We start from the raw sequence: 23,141 nt of genomic DNA, 5'->3' as shown, positions 1-23,141 counted from the left end.
TCTTCAAACTGTCATGACGTCATCAGGCCACTGCTCTGAATGGCTACCAAGGATTTAAAATCCAGCGGATGAGCACTGCAACTTCTACATAAATAATTCTGTAAAGATACCTGCAATCTCGTCGATGGCATTAATTTGCCCTACAAATCTGGATTTGCTACAGTAGAAACACTACCTGGAAATTATGACAAACAAACACAGCACAGGCAGAGGTAAGAATCTCCTTACAGCATTTACGGGCTCTATAAAAACAAGGACCACTGCAGAGAAAGATACAGGCCTGCAACGCAGCTGAGACGCAGACAGCCATGCGAAATGAAAACTGCTCTAGTCACGTGTATAACTTAATAAATGGTTAGAAGCCACACGAGGTAAGCAAATCAAAACAATAAAACTCAAGAAAAGGGAACTTGATTAGATGGCCACACCCATTCACGCCCCGGTACAGACCATCTGCTTCCAAATTTGAGGGCAATGCGAACCACCACGCCAGGCCCGTGTTCACAAGGTCAGGCCGGCCGCTCCACACACAGGCCTCCAGACCAGTGGAAACGCAGGATGCTCACGCCCGAGGTTCTGTTTCTTTTATTGCCAAGTACGACCTCGTGTTATGGTTCACGGTCAGTCCCTGATTTTCTACTGTTCAAGAAAATACCTGAAAGTGTTGAAAATGCCCAGCTTTCTACACTATGAAATCCAGGCACGCTCCCAGAAGCCCAGCGCTCACCCCGCAGCGAGGACTCAGCTCTCATCCATGAGGGTGTGCCCCGCCCCGCGGAGCAGCGATGCCGTGACAGCAGTGCCCCGGGAAACACGGACTGTCTCACCATGGCCGTCTGCGCCTCCCCCAGGCCACGCTCTCCTGCTCAGGGAACTGGTGGGGGGAGGCGGCTGGGGGCCTGACAGCCACGGCAGGCCGTCCCCTCCCACTGCCCATCCCCACGCCCAAGTCTGGACACGCCCAGGGCGGAGGTCACACTGTTGACTGGGAAGCCCAGCTCACAGAAGTGGATCCAGCTCCACCTCTTCTTTGGGGTTCTCGCTCTCGGAATGCGGCTCCATCCGACTGGAGAGGCCCACGTGGAGCCCGGCTGAGCGCCAGTCAGAGCCCAGGGACGACGCACCTTCAGGGTGGGTCACTCGTGCAGCCCGGGGGAGAGCCCTGCAGATGAGCCACGTGGAGCAGAAGCCAGGAGCACACCGCACACTTCTGAGCCAACCGGGACAGTCGGTCTGGAAGCTGGAGCAGCTGACGCGGGGGGTGGGGGCACAGATGGGAGGCCTCGGCGGGGGGGCGGGTGTGTGTGTGTGTGTGTGTCTCCACGTCCCACAGTGGCTCTTCTCCGCGCAAAGGGCACAAGCAGCCTCCAGGTTTGGTGCCTTTGCAGCGATGAGCAACTATATAGTCCATGACATTTTCTTCTGTAGTAAGTTTTGCATAGACAGAGGAAATACGCACACTCTGAAAAAACAGCTATGACACCTGGAAAATTTAAATCAAAGTAAATTCAGCCTGTAAAAAGAAGCATTAAGTTAACCCAGCATTTTGATCACACAAAATGTTCAAATTTAACATAAAAATAGACGTATCCCAGAAGATATGGTAGAGAATACGCCTTTTTGTATAAACTCGGATCACCTTTTTTTATAGAAAGAGTTAAAAGACGCCTTCATGAACGACACTCATGAGGCCTCGGACACCGTGCCCCTCGCCTGAGTGTCCCCAGCACCCCAGGGCCAGCGGAAACGGCTGCGCTTTCTGAGAAAGGGATTCCAGGCCTTTGTGAGGTGCATATTCGTCAGCCGTGATGTCAGAGACACTGAAGTCGCAGCATCTCCAGGAAAAGACCCGAGAGACTCCAGCTGCAGAGAACGAGTTCTCGGCAGGATGAGAACCAGGATCGCCCCGCTCCCTGTCCTCGGGGCCGGGGGCGGGGTCAGCACACCGTGGACAGCGGGGGGAACGGGTTCTGCTTGCTGACAACCAGCTTCTGGTGCTGGTGCGAGATGTAGCCTTTAATGTGACCCTGTGGGAGAGAGCAGAGGCGGCGTATGTTTCCGGGCCTGGGTCTCGTCAAGCCTGCGGGGGTGAAGGACCTGGCACTGTGGCACAAGTATCCCCCCCCAGTCACCGTGCAGTTAGCTCCCTGGGAGGACAACGAATGAACACACACGGGAGAACAGAGAAATATGTGCCGTGTGCATCCACCCCGCCCGCACAGAGCCCTCTGGGAACAAGGAAGGCGTCAGAGCTCCCGGGGAAGACGGGGCCCAACGGAGGCGCGGCCACACACCATGTAGATCAGGTTGGCCAGGATGCACTGGACCTCGGCGATGTCCACGTCCTCTACCTGCATGAACTTCAAGGCAACCAGGAACGCATCCAGAGACAGCTGGTGTGTCTTGAGTAACAGGTACCTGGAAGAGGGACAGAGATCACACTCATCAGGGACGGGATGTGAGGACGGAGTCAGTAGGAGAAACATCTGCTGAGAAACCTCTGTTCAAGAGGAACAAAGCATCTCCCACCCGCCAGATACACTTGAAAAATAAGAGCTTTTAATTCTGACTTCCCAATTTTAAAAAGCCACTAGTACAAATACACTTTACGTTTACTGAATATTTGCTTGAATCTCAGATGCACGTGTTCTCACATTTTAACATCCTAAAAATCGAGAAGCACCTTACGATGGACAGTGTCTCAGGTGTGATGAACTGTGGTCCTTGCTAATTTTGATATATTCCTCGCAGCCAGAAAAAGTCTGTCTTTGACTGAAGTTTAACTGAGATCCTGCTGGGACCAGGCCTCAGACAAGAGTCAACTTCCAGAGTGACACGGAAGAAAAGAACAACCTCCTGACGGACAGGGGTGGTGGGGAGGGTCAGTGGGTCACCAATAGAGGACACAGGCAATGGGTCCCACACTCTCTGGCAAAGTGGGAAACGCTTGGTTCTCAGGGCTGGCGCTAAAACGTCCGTTACAAGGTCTTCACCGCAACCCGAGTTATTCCTCCCGCAAGGGTGGGCAGACCTCCGCTCCCTCACCTGTGCAGCCATAGCGCCGGGGCCCAGGGCAGTGCGTGGGCTGCGGAAGGTGGATTTTATCGCACAGAATGAAAAAGAAAGGCCTCTGCTTACACTTTCTTAAAAAGATTCCTGTAGGTGATAATCTTCAGCTTCTCAAGGATGAGGAAGATGCCGCACCGGATGAAGAAGGCCTCGTGCTTGGCCAGAGCCTCGTTCAGGAGGAGGAGGTTGCCTTCGCTGCGCGGCGGGACAGACGCACAGACACAGTCAGAACAACGTCCAGGACGAGAGCACATCGAAACACCATTAGTTCTCTCCCAACACGAGGACGTTTGTGCTGATTTTATCCTCTAAGAGGTCTCAAATGGAAAAGGGAAAACACTCTACCTCACAGCTTTGGTCACCTCCGCAAACTGCATGAGATGGTACTTTCTCAGGAGCTCAATGGTTGGCATATGACCCTAAGAGTAAATTTCCAGAATAAGAACCCTTTCACTTTTAACCAAATTGTCTTTGATAAAACTCTTATCAAGGAAATAAAACTTGCAACCTGCATTTCTTAGGCTTTCTTCCTAAGTCGCTGAACAAGAACTGAAAGCATCCTAGTCTACTAGAAAAAAAAAAACCAACGCTGGTCTGGAAATCAGAAAACCTAGCCTAAACACGGTTTTGTCATCAGTGACATCTGCCCTTGATCTCGACTTTCTCATTACTGTATCATAGGAGGCGGGTGACACCTGAAGCAATACTAGGCTACAATTCAGGAACTCAGAAACAGCTTCTAGAAGAACCAGCTGAAAAATCTAAAACTGGTTGTTCCTGTGAAGTCGGGTTAGCAGTGGGGAGGGAGTTGTGACACTGTCTTTCCCACTGCAAGTCGCCCTGAACTAGGTAAGTATGTGTGTGTTGTTTTGATAATTTTAAAAAATTTTTAAATGGGAGGAAAGGAAGCTCTATCTATTACTCTGAGGATGTTTTAGCCAAATAACTTGCTAGCTATTTGTCATTTCTTTACAAATACCAAAAATAATTTTCAGTGACCAAGTAAGATACCTACAGACAGGCTGGAATGACCTTTTTCTTTCTTGGTTAATCCATTTCTATAAATTTAGATTTTTTAGGGGCAACAAAAATAATATGCACTTATTTTACTTGTCTTATATATGTTAAACTTTTGAGTTAGGGAACTTCAAGGGAAAGGAAACACAGGCAAGCCTTTCCAGAAGGATCTGGAAGTGCCAGTCACGGAAACAGTAGCTCGGGTCACACCCAAGGCTCATTCCTCCTCAATTTTTGGGGTGTGCTCATGTGCAGCTCAGACTGTGACCCATCACACACCACTGGCTGCACTGTAAAACATCTGCCCACTTCTTGTAGACAACAGGACCCGTGAGAGCTGGTGAGATCACTTACCAGGAGCATCTTCACAGGAAGCAGATAAATGAGGACCATCCTTTTGTTCTTCTGGCTCAAACGGTGGCAGTGCTCAAAAGCAAAGGACAGGTACTCCTCAGCTGCAGAGTCAGCCAGAGACATGGTCACCACGGTCCCCACCCTGCGCCTGATGCTACCACCCACCCTTACATGAAGGCCTGAAAGGTTTCAGGAACTGCAAATATCTACCGTCAATATTAACAAATTATTTTCTGCCGTGTTAGGTATTCAAAAATACCACTCAGTGCATATTCAGAGGAAAAGCACAGCAATACCTTCAGAGACTTCAGCTGAGAGTACAGGTGACCCCTGAACAAGGCAGTCTGAGCTGTGTGGGTCCACCTGTACACGGGTAGTTGCAACGGTAAACACTACGTTACCGCATGGTCTGTGGCTGGCTGATCCATGGCTGTGGAGGAACCGTGGGCACAGGGCTGACTGTGAGTCACACGGGGCTTAACCCCCTCATTCAGGGGTAAACTGTAATTTAAAAGCTTCTCTTCTTGGACTTCCCCCGTGGTGTGGTGGTTAAGAATACGCCTGCCAACGCAGGGGACAGGGGTTCGAGCCCTGGTCCAGCAAGGTATCACATGCCGCGGAGCAACTCAGCCCGTGTGCCACAACTACTGAGCCCGCGAGCCACAACCTCTGAGCCTGCACTCTAGAGCCCGTGCTCCGCAACAAGAGAAGCCACCACAATAAGAAGCCCGCGCACCACAGGGAAGAGTAGCCCCCGCTCACTGCAGCTAGGGAAAGCTCGCGCACAGCAACTAAGACCCAACGCGGCCAAAAAATAAATAAATAAATAAATTTATTTTTTTAAAGTAAAAAATAAAAGCTTCTCTTCTTATGCTTGATATTTAAAGGGAAAAAAACAGATGGGGGGGGGGGCTTCCCTGGTGGCGCAGTGGCTGAGAGCCCGCCTGCCGATGCAGGGGACGCGGGTTCGTGCCCCGGTCCGGGAAGATCCCACATGCCGCGGAGAGGCTGGGCCCGTGAGCCATGGCCGCCGAGCCTGCGCGTCCGGAGCCTGTGCTCCGCAACGGGAAGGGCCTCAACAGTGAGAGGCCCGCGTACCGCAAAAAAAAAAAAAAAAGATGGGGGAACTAACCAAGAAGAGCCCTCTTTCGAAAGCTGTAGATGTATTAAAAATTTTGTGAAAGAAAATGAAAAGTTGGTCTACACAACCCTACAGAGTAAAGACACAGAGCACTTATTATGAGAGAGCTGCTCTTTCTGTTAGCGGAGCATCACGGCCGCTGACGCACGGAGACGAGGTGCTCCTTACGTCTGGTGTGTTGCCTGGAGTCACATGGCTTCGCGTGCAAATAACTGTCAGAGAAGTGAGTTTAGAAAGTCTGGTCTGAGGACGAGAGAAGAATCATAAAGGACCACCACACGCCAGCTACTCCAAAAGTTCAGAAAGAAAAAACGTGGCTTCCCACTCGAGAAAGCTAATGACACAAGCCACATAACGTGATTTCATGAAAGTGCAGCTCTGACGTGGCACTGATCCGTCATGCACGGCCACAAGCACCGAAGATGGCACCAGCGCAAAGGCTCGTCCACCGCGGCTGGAGCTGAGCTACGCGCTGCCCCATCTCCACGTCCTGGGCCAACGGGACCAGCAGAGGCCATGGGGAAACACCGACTGTAGCCTGTGCCGGAACACTGGTGCCCAGAAAAGGACATGCTGGCGCCCGTCTCAGAGACCTGGCACGGAGCGAGGAACCTCACGTGGGGCTTTCCCTTGTGGAAACAACTTAGTGTCAAAAATAAACACAGGGGGCTTCCCTGGTGGCGCAGTGGTTGAGAGTCCGCCTGCCGATGCAGGGGACACGGGTTCGTGCCCCGGTCTGGGAGGATCCCACATGCCGCGGAGCGGCTTGGCCCATGAGCCATGGCCATTGAGCCTGCGTGTCCGGAGCCTGTGCTCCGCAACGGGAGAGGCCACAACAGTGAGAGGCCCACATACCGCAAAAAAAAAAAATAAATAAAAATAAACACAGCTTGGATGCAGCCAACATCCACGGTCCACCTTCAGCAGTAACAGGAGGCAGTGACCATGTCCCCTGAACCCAGCCCCAGCTGCTCAGAAGCAGTGACACACCTTGCTTAAAGTCGCTGTCGAACATGGCCTTCCGGCCCACGTAGTACCTGTACGTCACCCTCTGTGCAGTGCTGTAGTCGTCCTTCAGGTTTGAGCTGTCGATGGCTCGGATGAGCGGTTTACACAGATGGAGCTTGTTGATCTATAACGAGTAACAATCTACCCTGAACAGTATTTTAAATAAATAGGCAGAACAAACAAACTTCTGGTTACGAAGTACACGCCTCCTTGCGGTGGGATTCATGTCATCAAAACCGAAGCCTTGATGCTAACACCGCACCACAGCTGCTCAGCCTGACCACGCCCACCGCGGAGGGCCCACCCGCACAGGGGCCGGGCCCCGGCGCCCCTCGCCTGGCCGTCCCCGCACCGACACCGGTGTGAGGCGCTGGCACCTCACTTCCCCTGGAGCCGAGCGCGCACCTCGCCGGGCGGAAGCTAAAGAGGACCACGGGCGTGATGCCTGACAGCAGCCCTCGCACCGGGCAGCCCCTGGGCGCACGCCAGCTCCCAGGATTATGTGTGCAGCCAGGGGTCGGGGGGGACCGCTTGTCCGGGAGGCCGGCTGACAGTGAATAGAAGGGCTGTCTGGGAAGACAGGCGGAAAGCAGACCCAACAAAGAGACACAGCGCTCTGACAGCATTTACCTTAAAATAGATCTTGAATAACTGATTCACCAGAAACAGCATGCCCCACTTCTTGGAGTCCTCTATGCCCGCACGGCTACGGGGAGAACGGTTATGTTAAAGCTGCCCGGGAAGTAAAGATGTCACATGTCAACTGCAAAATCAGCTTCCGCAACAAATTAGCGTCTTAAGATAGAGCCCCACGGCTCGAGTCATGTGCACGGAAGACTACAACGCTACAAAAGAAGACGTCTTCTCTAACACCGTGGGTACTCAGGGGATACAGCGCTTCGCCACAGCAGACGAAAACCGCTCAGTTTGCAGTGTTGTTGTGTAAAAGCTGACTGCGATAAAGCGCTTGGGAAAAAGGAAAAAGTACCTTCTCTTATCGTCACAGCCACTGAAACACACAGCGACACAGAGGAACCTCGGAAAGCGTGAGACGCAGAGCGCAGGCCACGTGGGCCCAGAAGTGCTAAATGTGTGCAGAAGCATGAGAGGTGGTTCTTTTCTCTTATTTCCTATGAGACTATGAGACAGTGGACTATTGGAAGCAAAAACTAACAGCAATCGTGGGGTTAAGGCTAGCGCCAAGCAGGGCGGGCAGGGCGGCGGGGCGCTCACGTGTCGCTGGCGCAGACGCGGAAGCAGCTCATCAGCAGCTCGGCCGCCTTCTCCAGCATGTCCCCAACTTTGCTCTTTCCTTTCTTTACCAGCTGCTGATCTGCCTGATAGAAGATAAAAACCTTTACTTTTCATCTCCTCTAGAAACCTCGATTAAACAGAAGATCACGGCACAGCTAGAAGCAAAAACGTACAGCTGAGGGTCACCCCAAAGGTTCTGGCGAGACCATCTAGCCTGTGCTACTATGTTTTCCAAAACGGAGGTGTCTACAGCGTGTTCCAGCTCTTCCACAAATCAAATCGCTCTTCAACCAATTCAAGCCAGTAAGTCGGTCACGGACTCCTTGAGCCTGCGCGACCTGTGCCACGCGCTGCTAACTAGCCTTTTCTTACTTGGCCGCGAAGCCCCATCTCCCATGCGCGTGACGTTTGCAGAGGACGGCAAGGGACAGGACTGGCGCCTGCCTGGAGGCCCCAACCGAACTCGCAGCCACTGTGTCCTGAACCTCGCGCACCTGTGTCCTCCCATCAACCAACCAATACAGCTAACTTCACTTTAGAGGGTCAGTGAGGATGCACTAAATATGAACACTAGTAAGTCTTAGTCCTTGAATACATGTATTTTTAGTGTTCTTTGCGATGAAGCGGGAAGTCCGCCTACAGCACGTCTGTTTTTAAGGAAAAGCACTGGGGCCACTGTCGAGGCCGCAAACTGGACCGTGGAACAAACAACCTCAGAGCCTGGCCAGCCAACATGGGCCACTGGCCAGCGCGGGGCTCTGGAAAGTGAATGAAGCAAGCCTGTCACTCCCAGGCAAACACTGACTGCTATCTGCTGCCGATGACATTTGCACTTTCAAAAAAAACGTAGAACTTTGGAAAACTTGTACTGACCACCAAGAGCCTGGCGGCTTTCCACTGCTTCATGGCTTCTCTGATGATGTCACTGGAGATATTAACAAATGGAGAGTTTTCCTGGTTTTTGTTTTTTCACGTAATGAAATATGTCCACATTTGGAACGTCTGGGTAACTCAGTGAACCAGAACTCTCCAAATGATCAATGTACAACGTTACAAAATCCTACAGGGGTAAAAGATCCATTCACCGTGCAGGACACACCAGTGGGTTTGGATGTAACAGGAAACGGTCACTGCTAAGCTTCAGAGGCCACATTGTAATGAACCTTAAAAACTACTCTTGTAGTTTTAAAAGGTGTAGCTCAGAGAAGGGCATCTACGATCACCTGAAAAGGCTACTAGAACAGTCCTCCCACTTCCATGTACATCTACGTGAGGCCACACTTCTTCATATATTCAACCAAAACAAGGTACTGCAAAGAGTGAATTCAGAAGCAGACATAAGAATCCGAGCGGCTTCCGTTGAGCCATACATTAAAGAGATCAAAACGGATAAAAATGCCACTTTTTAGTACATTTTGTTCACTTTGAAAATAGTTTTTTTTAATTTAGAAAGTCAATTATGTTACCACATAAAAGGTTTATTATTTCAGGTGAACAATATTAAAAATTTTCCCAGTTAAAATTTCTAATACAGTAAGTACTGACATAACCCATATGAACAGAAGCTTCCGGGGGTCCTCAATAATTTCTATCTAAGTTATTATATTTTTCAGTTCTAAAATTTCCATTTGGTGCTGCTTTATGTCTTGCATTTCTTTGCTGAGATGTCTCCACCTGCTTCAAGCGCGTTCGCACCTGCTCCCAGGGTTTTATGGAGGCGGGGGTGGAATCCCCATCCCATCCTCAGTGTCGGGTGCTTGCTGACTATCTCCCCCATTCAGAATCTCAAAGGCCGAGAGTCCCGCTTCCTGGTATGACAAGGGACTCTCGATTATATCCCGGATGCCCGGGGTGTCCTAAGACTGTGGCTCTTCTTGTTTCAGCCAGGCCTGCGCTCACACCAGCCACCCACTGCTGACAGGGCTGGGCCTGCAGGCCAGGGCGGAGGCAGCTGGGACGCTCCCCGCCCCAGAGGTGGGGTGGAGGGGGAGGAGCCGCGTCTCTGCCGGTCAGCGTCCCCGGGCGCCCAGGAGACGAGAAGGAAGCAAACGCAGGGAACTCGCTGCCCCGTCTTCTCTCCACCTCGCAGAGCCATGCTGGCCTCAAAACTCCCAGCAGGCGGGAGAGAAACACGTGCCTACTGGGTCTTGTCCAGAACCAGAAGTTATCAATAGTTTTTAAAACTGAAAAGGGGTGTCAGGACCAAAAAGTTAAGAACTGCTGCTCCCAAAATGGCTTACGCTGACCCCAAGGGGAAATCGACTCATAAAGTCCTCCTCGTTCCAGAGAACCCTCAGCACTGCCTGAATCTACACTAGGGACGGGACGGGGCGCAGCTCCACAGCTGACGAGAGTGCGGTCCCTCACGCGTGAGCCAAGCCACCCCCCGTGCTCTTGCTCTCCACACCAGATCCACCCAACCCCACGTGTTCCTCAAAATCTGTGGCAAGATGACATGAAATTAAGCAACAGATAGATAACGAGTTTGGGTTTAAAACAACAGTGACAGAAACTGAACTTACATTATTGGCAAATATTCGAAGGTCAAGTGCCACTGCATACATGACAGGCAGAGCCCTACGGGGCAAAAACAAGTATATTTGAAGAAGCTCTGAGGTCAGAGGTTCCATTACCAGAGGTGGGGATGCCAGGGCTACCATCCAGAAAGGGGGTCACCAGCCCACGCCCAGGGGCTGCTGTTCTTTCCCTCACCCTCCTCCCGGGCAGGTGGCAGCCCCTCCCCATCTGCACAGAGTCCCGGGAAGTCGAGGGGCTCAGCCCTGGCAGCACCCTCCCCCTGCGCTGGAACAGGAAGTCTCCTTCCCCTCAGCCCCTACCACCAGCCAACAGCTCCATTAAAACAAGACGTGGCGGGGCTTCCCTGGTGGCGCAGTGGTTGGGAGTCCGCCTGCCGATGCAGGGGACGCGGGTTCGTGCCCCGGTCTGGGAGGATCCCACATGCCGCGGAGCGGCTGGGTCCGTGCGCCGTGGCCGCTGGGCCTGCGCGTCCGGAGCCTGTGCTCCGCGACGGGAGAGGCCACAGCAGTGAGAAGCCCGCGTAACGCAAAAAAAAAAAACAAAAAAAAAAAAACAAGACGTGGTTCACAACGATCTCCTAACAGGGCCCAAGGTACGTAACAGACCAATGTCACAAAACGACTTTTCAAAATCTAGCTGGCAGTGTTAATTTTATGTGTAAGAGAGATCTTCACTTAAAAAGGGTTTTTTTTTTTTTTTAGTAAAAGGTATTTGCAAGCCTTCAGTTAATTTAGTATATACAAAATTTCAGTATTTACCAAGATTTTTAATAAATCATAAAATAGTTTACCAAGGAATTTAAAATAACCCAGTTATTATGTATTCTATCATCCCAAATGAACTGTAATTGATCTACATCTTTTATCCAAGTTTAAAACCAAAAGTAACTTCAAAATTGACAATTAAAGGGAAAAATAACATTTAATAAATATTTGGGGGCATGGAATGGCTGAAACACTTCATATTTACAGAAAAACACTGCAAATAATCTGGCTGACCTGCCATTTAAGTTTACACTGACTATTAAAACTCCATTATCTGTGTTGATATTATCACGTCAACACACAATATTAAATACCAACACAGAAGACACAATTAAAACTTCTGCTTTTAAAAAAGAAAAAAGCCATTTGCTAATTTCCAGCTGTTTCTGTTTGTACTCACCAGTTTTCTTCTTTGTGGGCCTGAAATGCCCGTAGGAATGATGTAGTATATTAAGGAAGGTCCGACATAAAAAGTTCAAGTCATGCTTCAATTGAAAGACTAAAGAATAACAAGGGTTCTAAATTGTAAGGGCTATAGCTCACCACTTAAAAGATTATGTATCACAGCAGCAGGTTCTTGAAGGGAAAAAATACATAAGCCCACAACACCCGAGCATCATTAGGTACAAGTAAATACATTTATTTCATACACACTTTCCCCAAAGTAAGAAAAAGACTGTTATAAGATTTTTAAAACTGGCAATTTCACACATTTTATTTGGTTTCTCTGAGCCCAGATGATCACAACTTATATACAACGTGCTTTAGAATCTGTAGTATAAAGTTTATTTCATTGATTACAGAATTCTTGAATTCAAAGGAGACTTGGCTGGTCAGTAACCAATTCTCTTCTGTGTATATTAAGCAAGATGGTTGAAAAATTAGCAACTAAAGGGAATTCCCTGGCGGTCCAGTGGTTAGGACTCGGCACCTTCACTGCCGGGTTCTACAAGCTGTGCGGCTTGGCCAAAAACAAAAGCAACTAAAGTCTGGAGATACATATAAACAGTACTAGAATACTCACTGACCAGGGCCTTAGCCATAAGATATCACTTAAATGATTTAAATCAGAATTGGCTTGATTAAGGCCCTCAGTCACCACAATTCAATGATGCTGTGTGTTGCGTCCACTCTTCCATCTGTGCCTGGATCTGGAAGTTCTTCTATTTCTCCAAGGGGACTAACCCATCCCTGTAACTATACTGAATGTTGGAAAGGCAACAAAATATTATTCTTCACAATAGAATTAAATAAAATCCTTAATCATAACCAATGTTCTTCCCTACCATACAGGTGACTGGACACCAGTCTGAAGGCCATGCTAAATTTAAGTACCTGAGTGGAAGAGCTAAATGAGCTTCTCCTGCTTTCTAATTAAAGGTGTGACTAAAACTGGCCTGATGTTTCAAGATCTTAGCCCCCAAGTAACCCTCTGTATCTGTTAGACATTGAACAGTAACGCACACGACAAAAGATATTGGACGATGACGGTCTGGCACTTGTACGCCTCTATGAAGTCGTGGTTCCCCACCGCGTACGTGCACCTGGAAAGGAAGCGGCGGACACTGAGGACGGAGGGGCGGAAGGCGCGCGGACTCGCTGAGAACCGGCGTGAACCGCGCGGACCGCACTGCTCACTCCCGGCACAGACGCCCTGCTCTCAACTGACCCAGCAGATTACAAGGAGGCTCACAAGAGACCACAGGGTACAAGAGGAAATCCCACGCCACATGCTGGGCCTGTTCTTTCAAGTCCCAGAAGGAGAAGCCCAGCTGCAGAGGTTCCACTAACAACACGCAGATGGCCCTTCTCGGGCGTCAGTGGGCAAGGACACTACCCAGACGCCCGGCTGGCAGTGTCACTATCAGTCAGTCCGTCCCCAAACCTGGTGCCTCGTCGCATGCTGCACAGAGCTAGGAAGCTGCTACAAGAAACACAGTGGCACTCCAACTTTGCCAGGGATCTCAGGGGCCCCGCAGGGCTGCCCCACCCTGCCCCCACACCCCGGCCCGCTCAAGACGCCGGAGAAGAGGGCAGGCAGGGCGACAACCAAATGCCACACACTTTAACACCTAGAGCTTGCCTGAATCGAGGCTTTAGAGGTGAGAACAGTAGACATGACACGTGAATAAAAAGCAGAATTTCATCTGCTCTGGTCTGCTCCCGTTTCTTTCCCAGTAAGGCCAAGAGGTTAGAAACCGGGCGTTTCCATGAAAAACGCAAGTCGATAGTGGGAGCCACATCCTGCTGCACAGAAGACCACTACACAGCCGGTAGGATGAACATCAAATGCTTTTCAGAGCATTACACAGAAGACACACATCCATGACTACCATTTCATGTTAACTTTTAAAAACATACGTGGTCCCTGAATAAAAAATTTATTTAAATTTGAAAGTATTTCATTTTAAGTATTTTAAACTTTACAAGATTTTCATAGGTGTTACCAAAGTGAAATTACAAACACACTTTTCTACTTTTTCAAAGGAAATTTTTCACTGCTTCAAGCATAAAATGATGTTAAATAAACCCCCTAGTCAGTTCAGCAATTGTCAGATTTGCTTGTTTTTCTTCCTCACTCATGGATTACCTTAAATGAGCTGCAAACATTTCGTCATAAGGGGGTTCCAAAACTTGTTGACACTTCTCTTCTGGAGAGGCCATCTAAATGATCGTAAGAAAAATAGTAAAAATAAATTAACTGGGACAGAAAGAATGCAACATGTAGGAAGAGATTTAGACAAACCTTTGTTTCAAAAGAATTTACACTTTACAGCTGACAGTAACTCTTCACACTTTAGCACTTCAAAAAAAAAGTTCATTTCTTCCACACATTTATCAAGCACGACCTACGTACAGGGCAGGAGATGAACACAATTCGCTTTGTCTACCACAGGCCAGGAAATACTCTAGGCATGTTCATGTACCTCTTAATCTATTTATTAAGCAGCTACTATGTGCCTCATGTGAGGTCGAAGGAGCTGGAGACGGTGCCTGGGGGAAGGGGGGTTGGGGGGCCAGCAATCGCTCCTGCCCACTTCCTGCTGACAGGACGCCCACTCGGGGTCCTGGGAGACAGCAGACATTCACCTCGACCTTGCCCTCACCTCCCAGCGGCCAAATTCTGGATAACACGAGCATCACAGTGGATTATGCAGCGCGCTGAATTTAAAAGAAAGGGACTCAGTGAATCCACACTGATACAGCTCTATAAATGAGAGAGGGAGAAGGACAGCATGGGAAAGATCACCACCCTACAGTCCCTGACGAAACAACCAGGCAGACAATGGGCCCAGCGAGGCAGCTGTCACGTGGAAGGACGTGGAGTTCTGGAGTGAAGGAATCAGCCTCAGGTCACAAATGGGCGAGCAGACGTGTACCAGGGACAACCTGCCAGCAAGCTGAACCCGAGTCCCATCAGGACTCCGAGCACTTTCTTTTATTTTTTTAAATTTAATTTAATTAATTAATTTATTTATTTATCGCTGGCTGCGTTGGGTCTTCGTTGCTGCGCGTGGGCTTTCTCTAGTTGCGGTGAGCAGGGGCTACTCTTTGTTGCGGTGCGTGGGTTTCTCATTGCAGTGGCTTCTCTTGCTGCAGAGCACGGGCTCTAGGCATGTGGGCTTCAGTGGTTGTGGCACGCGGGCTCAGTAGTTGTGGCGCATGGGCTTCATTGCTCCGCGGCATGTGGGATCTTCCCAGACCAGGGCTCGAACCCATGTCCCCTGAATTGGCAGGCGGACTCTTAACCACTGCGCCACCAGGAAAGCCCAGGGCACTTTCTTTCGAAAGGAAAATTTAGGTCCCTGATAGGACACTCCAACATTGTAACGGCTATCAACGAGGAAACGGGCGTTACAAAATATCAACAATATCTTCCACAAAAGCTATTGCTTGGAGAGCATTTATCATCTGAATCAAGAATGCTTATATTTTAGAGCAGGGGCTGGCAGATGCTCACATAAACGGCCAGCAAGGAAATGCTGTAGGCTCTGCAAGGCCCATGTGCCTCTGCGGCAGCCAGCGCGCAACACAAGCGGCTGTGCTCCAACAAAACCTCACTGGCAGCAACAGGACACGGCTTGGGGCTCCAAGGACAGCCAGGCCTGGGCAGAGCCCGAGCCCCACTGCCTGTCCGCTGGATGACCTTGGATGACCTGGCCCCGCTACTGCACATCTCTGAACCCCATAAAGTCGCGTGGGAATTAAATGCAGGAAAACGAGCACAGATCTCAGGATGGACTCTGAGACACGGTGCTCAATTAATGCTCAATAAATGAATTGGAATTAGATAAATCGTGAAGGAACTTGGCAATTTTCAAACAAGAGTGGCAACATTAGTTTCCTTCCTACTCAAAGTCTAAACTTTTCTTAGGAAGGTGGTGACCCTGTAACCCTCTCAGACACCTGTGTGCGTGTTCCCACCACCTACCTGAAGCCGTGGGTTGGCAACATGAGGGTGCTTGAAAGACACCAGCTCTGCAAGGGATGACCCGTCTCTGGTGTCAATTGCTTCATAGACCTGAAGCGTTTGGAAAGAGAAGAGCTAAGTGGAAAATAAAACACTCTGTCCTAGTGGAACCTAGACAGCACACTGCACACCCCTAAACTTCACTTTCTCTACTTTGAAAGGAGTCAAAATATAACAATCAGTACTCTCCTTAGCCAGCAAATAATCACTGCATTTGAAAATGAGATCTCCTGGAGGCAAACAGGGGACTTACCATTAAAAACAATGAAAAAGCAGAATAAGCCAGCGATTTATTATTTGCTTATTAATGAAGGTGAATTATTCAATTTTACTCAGTCATACTAAGAAACATTTGAAAATCCACTTATACAGCTTATGAAGAAGAAAAAAGAGCTTGGAAATCACATATGTCCAAAATTCAAAGCACTTCCACTCAACCTAAATTTAAAATAAAAATGGGAAGGCAATGACCAAATAAATGTCACAGTCACACAATAGGATGCCTGGGTGTTGTGAAAGAGAATCAACTAGATTTACTTGTAATAACATGGAAAAGTGTCCACAACATACTTACTGTTAATTCCAAAAAAATTAGTTGCAGAAAAACTGTATAACTTGATCTTGGAGAAAAAGAAAAACTAAGTATTGATATGACGTGTAAGCACAGGAAGAAATGCGGGGCCCCAGGCCACACCAGCTGACCCCTGGCCAGTGGAGTGGGAGCCGGAGGGGCCGAGGAGACTTTTATTTTATATATTTCTATACTGGAGGCCTGCATTACAGCAGAAATTTTGTAATTAGAAAACCAAATGATATTTTAAACTTATATTTATCAAAAAATGACATAAAAATCCTAACCATATAAGTGAAGACAAAGCCAAGCATAAAGCTGCACATACTATAGCATCATTTATCCACAGAAAATTAGGTATGGAAAGTATATGCAGGGGCGACATAAGAGGATACACGAATGCACACCCACGAGAGGTGCTCACATCACCGCCCACCAGCAGGGTTAACACTGAAAGGCCGACCACCCTGAGCGCTGCTGAGAACACAAAGCAACTGGAACGCCAGCCACCGCTGGTGGGAGTGCGAAGGGGTGCAGCTGCCTGCGGAAACGGTGAGGCACGCGACCCTCCCACCCGGTGACCCGACGGCCAGGAGGCACGGAGGCCCATGCTGCCTGGACACCTCCAGGACCCAGCTCCTCGTCTGTTGCACACTCAGCATCGACTGGGAAAGTTTCATCACCGTCTCTAAGGCAATTCACAGAATAAAGAATTTGCCACTTGACTACTCAACAAACTACATGTGCACTTACATTTTGAGCCAGCAATCCCACTTCTGGGGGTTTACCTTACAACAAGAAACAAGATATTCGTGCAGGCTTACTTGCTGATGTATTATAATGAGTAATCACAAAATACACAAAATCAGTGCCCCTGCCTCCGAGAAGCTGATAAAGCCCACGACGTTCCCGTCACCGGGGGTGTGACGGAAAACAGAAGGCTGGCGACAGACTATGGGCAAGTCTTAAAGGACGGACGCACTGCTCAGCAGACACTAGAATCACAGGCAGGCCAGTCACCCGCTCTGGTCACCGTTAATGTGTCACGCCCCAGAACCTTTGGCCCTTTCACTTAACACCCGCACTGGACCCTGCAGCCGGATCCCAGGTCAGCCTGTTGGGCAGTACCTGTGGGCCTGGACCAGGGACTGCAGGCCTCACCAAGTGAAGCGCACCAGCTCTGCGCGCTCCCAGGAGGAAATTCTCTTCCCGGGATGCTGCTGGTCACCTTGCATTCTCCACGTTCCGAGCTGGTCCACGGGGGGATCATCTACTCGTGAACTCGTAATTCCTTAAAAATACGTTTTCTAGCTCCAGCCACTGAAAAGGCATAGAGGTAATGGCTCCCCAGTAGCAATGGGCACACCTAGCACTCAGGTTTGTTTTCTAAATTCTATTCCCCGCTAAAAGGAACCAGAGCTCCCTGGAGAAAGGGCAAAACCAGCACTGGGACAGGGAAAGAACTAGGTGAGCCTGGAGTATATGTTATTGTGCCCGAAAGCAAGGCAAGGCTCAAAGAAGGACAGAGACGCGTCAAAAAGCCACAGAAGGGGGACGTGTGCGTATGTGTAACGGATTCACCTTGTTATACAGCAGAAACTAACCCACAACTGTAAAGCAATTATACTCCAATAAAGATGTTTAAAAAAAAAAAAAAGCCATAGAAACCAGTTTGAATGGACTCCTAGTGGTCAAATCTGGGACAATTCGAGCTTCAAAAAGAATAATGACATTCTCGCTATTGGTACTGGATTATAACTAGGCATTAAAAGTAATCTATAATGATACTTTCAAAAAGAGGGGCCTAGAGGAAAGCACTGTTTAACTGATGAGATACTAGCTAGTAAATGTAGAAAGAACGATAGGAAATCACCACTTGGCAACCACTGACGTAATAACTGACTCGGGAAAAGCATTTTGTGAGAGGGTGTGGAGGACAGGACGCTCAGTGGTTTTCGGGGTCCGTCCACCAGCCTGCAGGTTAATCACGATGCAAAAAGGTACCCCAACAGTGGAGTGATCTGATGGGCAGACGCCTCCTTAACCAAGTGGTCCCGTCAGCATCCCCAGCGCTGGGAAAGGCCACGGGAAATCCACACTATCCGACTGAACCCGCATCTAATCATCAGGAACAGCCAAATAAAGGCAGTTGGTGAGGCATGTACAAGTCAGTGGGCCTGGACGTGTAAAAAAGGTTACATGTCATAAAAGCCCCCCTCCCCAAAGGGCAAGAGGACTCTTCTAGAAGACTAAAGGGCAAAGCACCCCAATGCCATGTGATCTGACTGGACCCTGGGTTTCAAAAAACAGGTTCCAAAGAAGATTGGGGGTGGGGGGAGTGTGGATTAAACTATGGATTCTACACTGTAAAATACTGATGTTCACGCTGATGTTCAGTTTCTCGGATGCACCAAAGGCGCTGCAGTTACACAGTGGATGGCCTGGGTCTCAGGCGCATGCTCAGGAAAGTGAAGGCCACGGGATCACCAGGAAGAAGCGCGTGGGCCCAGAGGGAAGGATGAGCGAGCACGGTGGGTACATGCCCGGGTGAGGAGTACACACCACTCCATTCTATTCTTTCAACTCTTCTGTAGGCTTGAAATTTTTCAGGAAAAAAAGTTGGAGGAAAAAAATTTTAATATAGACACAGCTTTTAAAAAGTAACCTGCCGTGTGAAATAAGAGTTTGTGTAATGGACAAAAGAATGAAATAAAAGACACTAAAAAAAATAATACCAGCCCTCAGAGAGATACTAGAAGTGATGGAGAGATCCACCTCAGGAAGAAGCATGCAAACTGATCTTTTTCTAAGGAGAACAACAAATCTTTAAAGTAAAATATATGGGGAAGTGTAAGATAAATTAATTCAAAAAGAAACTAAATGGAATGCCTGCTAAAACTCGAGTGCTGAGCAGAAAGGGGGTGTCGCCGCGGGCCGGTTGTTGAGAGACAGCCCTCCTGGGCCCTCGTGCTGGGGGCCCCACACTACAAGACTCTGACCGCTGGCTCTTTCACTAGGGCCGTTACTCAGGGCTGTTCATGTGACGAGTTACCTTGAGAAATGAGATAATGTCCCCCCCATCCCAACCCTAGACAAAAACCAGACTTGCTTACTGCCTGCTACAGAACAGGTAGATTCCCCAGGTTCTGTCTCTCTCAGGTACATGTGCAGCCACCGTTCTGGGCCTGTCACATCGCCTGTGGGACTTCGGGCCCAGGGAACCACACCAGCACGTGATGCTGTGCTGCTTGCCACACAGAGTAGTAAGGTCCCTGGTCTCTGACCCAGGAATCGCATGTGTTCTGCCAGCATCCAAGAAACCAACAAGAGACCTCATAGGCTACTGAGGGTAAAATCAAATCCCAGACCCAACAGCTAATGGAAGTTATCACAGAGACCACGGGAAATGAACGACACACGACTTGTCCACAGGTGGTTGCTGGCCGAGGATGTTGCAAAGGTGAGAAATACGTCCAAGCTGACAGGGTCACTGAGATTCAAGCAACAATAAACTTTGGAAGCTAAGGAATAGGCAGGTTCTGACTCAGGCAGTAAATGGCTGAAGCTTGGGCTAACAGAGGTAGTGAGCTTGGTGTCACAGCATGGACTCTGGGGCCAGGACTCCCAGTCTGAATGTGCCACTTACTAGCCCAGTGACCTTGGAAAGTCACTTAACATCCTCCGTAAAATGGGGCTTGCAATGGACCAAGCTCCTAGGAAAACAGTGACGATGATGAGCTGCCGTGTACCACAGCGCCTGGTTCTCGGTAAGCCTTCACCAAGCACTCATCATACCTGTTCTTCTCATAGCCACCCCGCTGTTCCGTGGGGTGCAACAGAGAAGACAGACAATTAAAGGAGATTCTCAGAGTGCTCCTCTGGGAAGGCAGGGAACAGGACCGAGTGGTAGTCTGGAGAAACAGAGGCATAGGAAACTGAGACAGACCAGCACGAGTTCTAACTCACTGCTCACTAGAACGTGGAGGTCCGAGCACTGGTACATCACTCGGCCTCACGCCCCTCCACCTGCCTGCATCTATCCAGCCCACAAACTGTACTGCACACTGCGTGGCTCAGACACTGTTCAAGGCACACATAGTGCCCCTCCCTCCAAACCCTGGGATTAGGTGTGGGCAAGAAAACTGTAAGAGATTTAGAAATATACAAAAGATATAAATATATATAAAATAAAAGTTATAAGAAAGCGTAAAATTCTGGAGAGACTCTATATTCACATTGGTTCTCAAATGTCTACGTACTTGTTCAACTTTAAATAAAAACTGATATTGAAAGATGTTAACTCTGCAAAGATAAGGTCAAGGTGGACTTATCCTTAAAGAAAAGGTCTTAGGCCTCATTCAGAAGACTGCAAACGAATGTATATTTGTAAGCTTTAAGTTAAGATTAAAGCATGTATCTGTTTTTTCCTGATTCCCGTTTTAACCAACTTTCTCAACTAGCCAAACAACTAATGGTTCCAATCTTGTTAGACTATATTCAACTGCCAACTAGATATCTTGGCCTGGTTGTCAACAGACACCTCCAACTCGACACGTCCAAGACTACGTTTGTTTTTCCCTCCGAATCTGTCCTGCTCATCTGTTGCCCAGCTAGAAACCTAGGAATCATTCTTGACTCCTCCCCGTTCCCCAACCGCACACCCGTATTCACCAAGCCCTGGTAAAGTCTCCTTCAGATATTCTAAAAAGCCCACTCCCCCTTTTCCTTATCCCTATTACCACGGTTCTAGTTCTGCGAATTAGCACAGCTCAGAGGAAAGACTACAGGCTTTGAATCCATAAATACCTATGTTTGCACTGTGCTGCTGCGTTCACAGGCTGTATGGACAAAACCCTGAGAGACACACTTCCCAAAGGATGTAAGCAGCGGATCGCTAACACAGACCGGCTCGCAGCCGGACCACCTGCTCTGTCCCCCCGTTACTTCCACCACTTTGTCCCCCCTCCCCACACGCCCCTAAACTGAGATCGCGGCCAGGGGCTCCAGCGCAGCCGGTGGACAGACTCGCCCGGGCTCCCGCTCCGGCCCGCAGGCCAAGACAGCGGGAGGACAGCTGGCAGGCGGCCCGCTGGCCGAGGAAAGTTACCTGCTGCAGGTACTGATTGATGGTGATGTGCGCCATGGCCGCTCCCGCCGCCGCCGCCCCGAGGAGCTGAGCGCCCCGTCGCCGCCGTTGCGTCACTTCCGGGCCGCGGTCCGGTCCCGGCCCCGCGCCGCCGGCCCCGCCTTCCGCGCACGTTGGTTCCGGAGGCAGCGTGTGCGCGGGAGTGCGAGCCCCGGGCCGGCATGGCGGCGCGCCCGGGTTGAGGAAGGTCGGGGGCTGCGCTGCGACTCCCTGCCCCCCACACGAGGCCGCCTCCTCGGCGCCCCGCCGGGCCCTCGACTGTTGCGGGTTCCACACGGACCGCGGCGGACGCGGATTGCGGCGCCCGCGAGCTCGGGGCTGGGTCGGGTCGGGGTCTGGCGCGCTCCCGAGGCCTGCGGCACCGGGTCTGGTCGGGCCGGGTTGGGCGGCGATTGGGCCGGGCCAGGCGGGGCTGAGGGAGCGCAGCGGAGGAAGGGCGAGGCCGGGCGGCGGAGACCGAGGCCGAGACCGAGGCCGAGGCCGAGGCCGAGGCGGAGGCCGGGCGGGCGGCGGGCGGGGCGCTGCGGCCGCGGCCATGGCCGACGAGACCCCTCGGAAGGGCAGCTTCTCGGCGCTTGTCGGACACACCAACGGCCTCACCAAGCCCGCGTCTCTCGCCGCGGCCGCCGTCACCTCCAAGCCCGGGGCCGCCGGCGGCTCCAAGAAGCTCGTAATCAAGAATTTCCGAGGTGGGTGCGGGGCGGGCGGGGCGGGGCGGGGGGGGTCCCTCCCCTCGGCCACTCGGGCTGCGACGTCGGCGGGGCGGCGCGGGCCGGCGGCGGCTTCCCCTTGGTCTGTACAGTTGGTCCAACGGCATTGAGTGACGCCAGGTAACTCAGGTGTCCCGGTTCGCGCGGCCGAGCCGGACCGAGTAGCAGGACTGAAGCCCTTCGTGATGTAATTTAATTACTTGCTCCACTTCTCACCAGCTCTGTCGCTGTCACTGTCTCAAAGCAGGCGTCTTCGATGCAGACACGCCAGTTACAAGCTTATTCTTCACCTTCCTCCCAGCTTGGAGTAGTTTCAGTCAACTTTAAATGTTGTAGAGAGCTTAACTATCCCACGTTTATACGTTTGTGAAACCCACTTGTTAAGTAAAGGAATACAGTAAGATTTGTATGATTCCTACGTGTGCTCATCCTAAGTATCAGTACTAGACGTATTTGTTTAGCCAAACGAAGATGGGATGGTTGCATAGTCTGTAACCCAAGAAATTTATAAATATGGTACTTGTATTGGGAAAACCTAATTTTTGCGTTCCTTACCTATGTGTCTTTTCAGTACTTTTTTTGTGGAATAGTTTTTTAAAGATGTGTGATTCTTAGCATGGATGCCATTACCCACTGACTCCATCTGCATTTACAGACAGACCTAAATTGCCTGATAACTACACTCAGGACACCTGGCAGAAACTTCATGAAGCAGTGAAAGCCATACAGAGTAGTACCTCCATCAGATATAACCTGGAAGAGCTCTACCAGGTAAGGCTCCACATGTGCAGAAAGCAGAGCTTGTTAGAATTCTCACTGAGATGTAAAGGCGCAGTTTTCTTAGGGAGAACTTTAAGACCTGAGCAGGCCAGGGTCCGGTTTTTCACTTACCTGATTGTTTCTTATAGTGTCTAAGTAGCACAATTATCCAACTCCAGTGAAATGTGACCCAGACGTGGATCTTGTGCTCCTCGGTGTTGTTTCAGGGTCAGTAATGAAGGAGGTCATAGAAATCGACTCTTTGCCTGCAACAAGAGCAGTAGGAGTTCGGTGGCAGCGTGTCCCAAGTCGAGGAGTGTTTTCCGTTTTTGGTGGTTG

General features: G+C 50.0%; 2 protein-coding genes across 4 annotated transcripts in view; one reads left to right on the top strand and one right to left on the bottom strand.

The window, feature by feature from the left end:
- Positions 1-1,487: 1,487 nt before the first annotated feature.
- Positions 1,488-21,336, bottom strand: PCID2 (PCI domain containing 2). The gene is made up of 14 exons (XM_079722051.1): positions 21,295-21,336; positions 15,578-15,667; positions 13,736-13,809; positions 12,612-12,689; positions 11,546-11,587; positions 10,366-10,420; positions 7,823-7,926; positions 7,220-7,295; positions 6,572-6,713; positions 4,441-4,541; positions 3,415-3,488; positions 3,139-3,264; positions 2,295-2,418; positions 1,488-2,027 (listed from the first exon to the last, which is right to left on the bottom strand). The coding sequence occupies exons 1-14, from the start codon at positions 21,328-21,330 to the stop codon at positions 1,938-1,940; spliced, it is 1,212 nt and encodes a 403-aa protein (XP_079578177.1). The 5' UTR covers positions 21,331-21,336; the 3' UTR covers positions 1,488-1,937.
- Positions 21,337-21,868: 532 nt separating this feature from the next.
- The window catches only part of CUL4A (cullin 4A), a gene marked incomplete at its 5' end in the record, with an annotated part of 41,362 nt that continues 40,089 nt past the window's right edge, over positions 21,869-23,141 (top strand). For all 3 annotated transcript variants that reach the window (XM_079721920.1, XM_079721919.1, XM_079721918.1), the window contains 2 exons: positions 21,869-22,022; positions 22,699-22,814. In XM_079721920.1, the coding sequence (XP_079578046.1) occupies positions 21,869-22,022; positions 22,699-22,814 (270 nt within the window). The remainder of the gene's footprint in view (positions 22,023-22,698; positions 22,815-23,141) is intronic.

Source organism: Hyperoodon ampullatus (assembly GCF_949752795.1).
Source record: "Hyperoodon ampullatus genome assembly, chromosome: 16".
NCBI classification, from domain to species: Eukaryota; Metazoa; Chordata; class Mammalia; order Artiodactyla; family Ziphiidae; genus Hyperoodon; species Hyperoodon ampullatus.
This window is presented reverse-complemented; position numbering and strand designations above follow the sequence as displayed.

What these genes read in the sequence shown, in the direction of transcription:
- PCID2 (XM_079722051.1), bottom strand. Translation starts at nt 21,330, where the DNA reads ATGGCGCACATCACCATCAATCAGTACCTGCAGCAG. An exon ending in CGCGTCTGCGCCAGCGACAC is followed by an intron (nt 7,296 to 7,822) that starts GTGAGCGCCCCG and finishes TTCTCCCCGTAG; the next exon opens with CCGTGCGGGCATAGAGGACT. An exon ending in AGGAATCTTTTTAAGAAAGT is followed by an intron (nt 2,419 to 3,138) that starts GTAAGCAGAGGC and finishes TCCCTCTTCCAG; the next exon opens with GTACCTGTTACTCAAGACAC.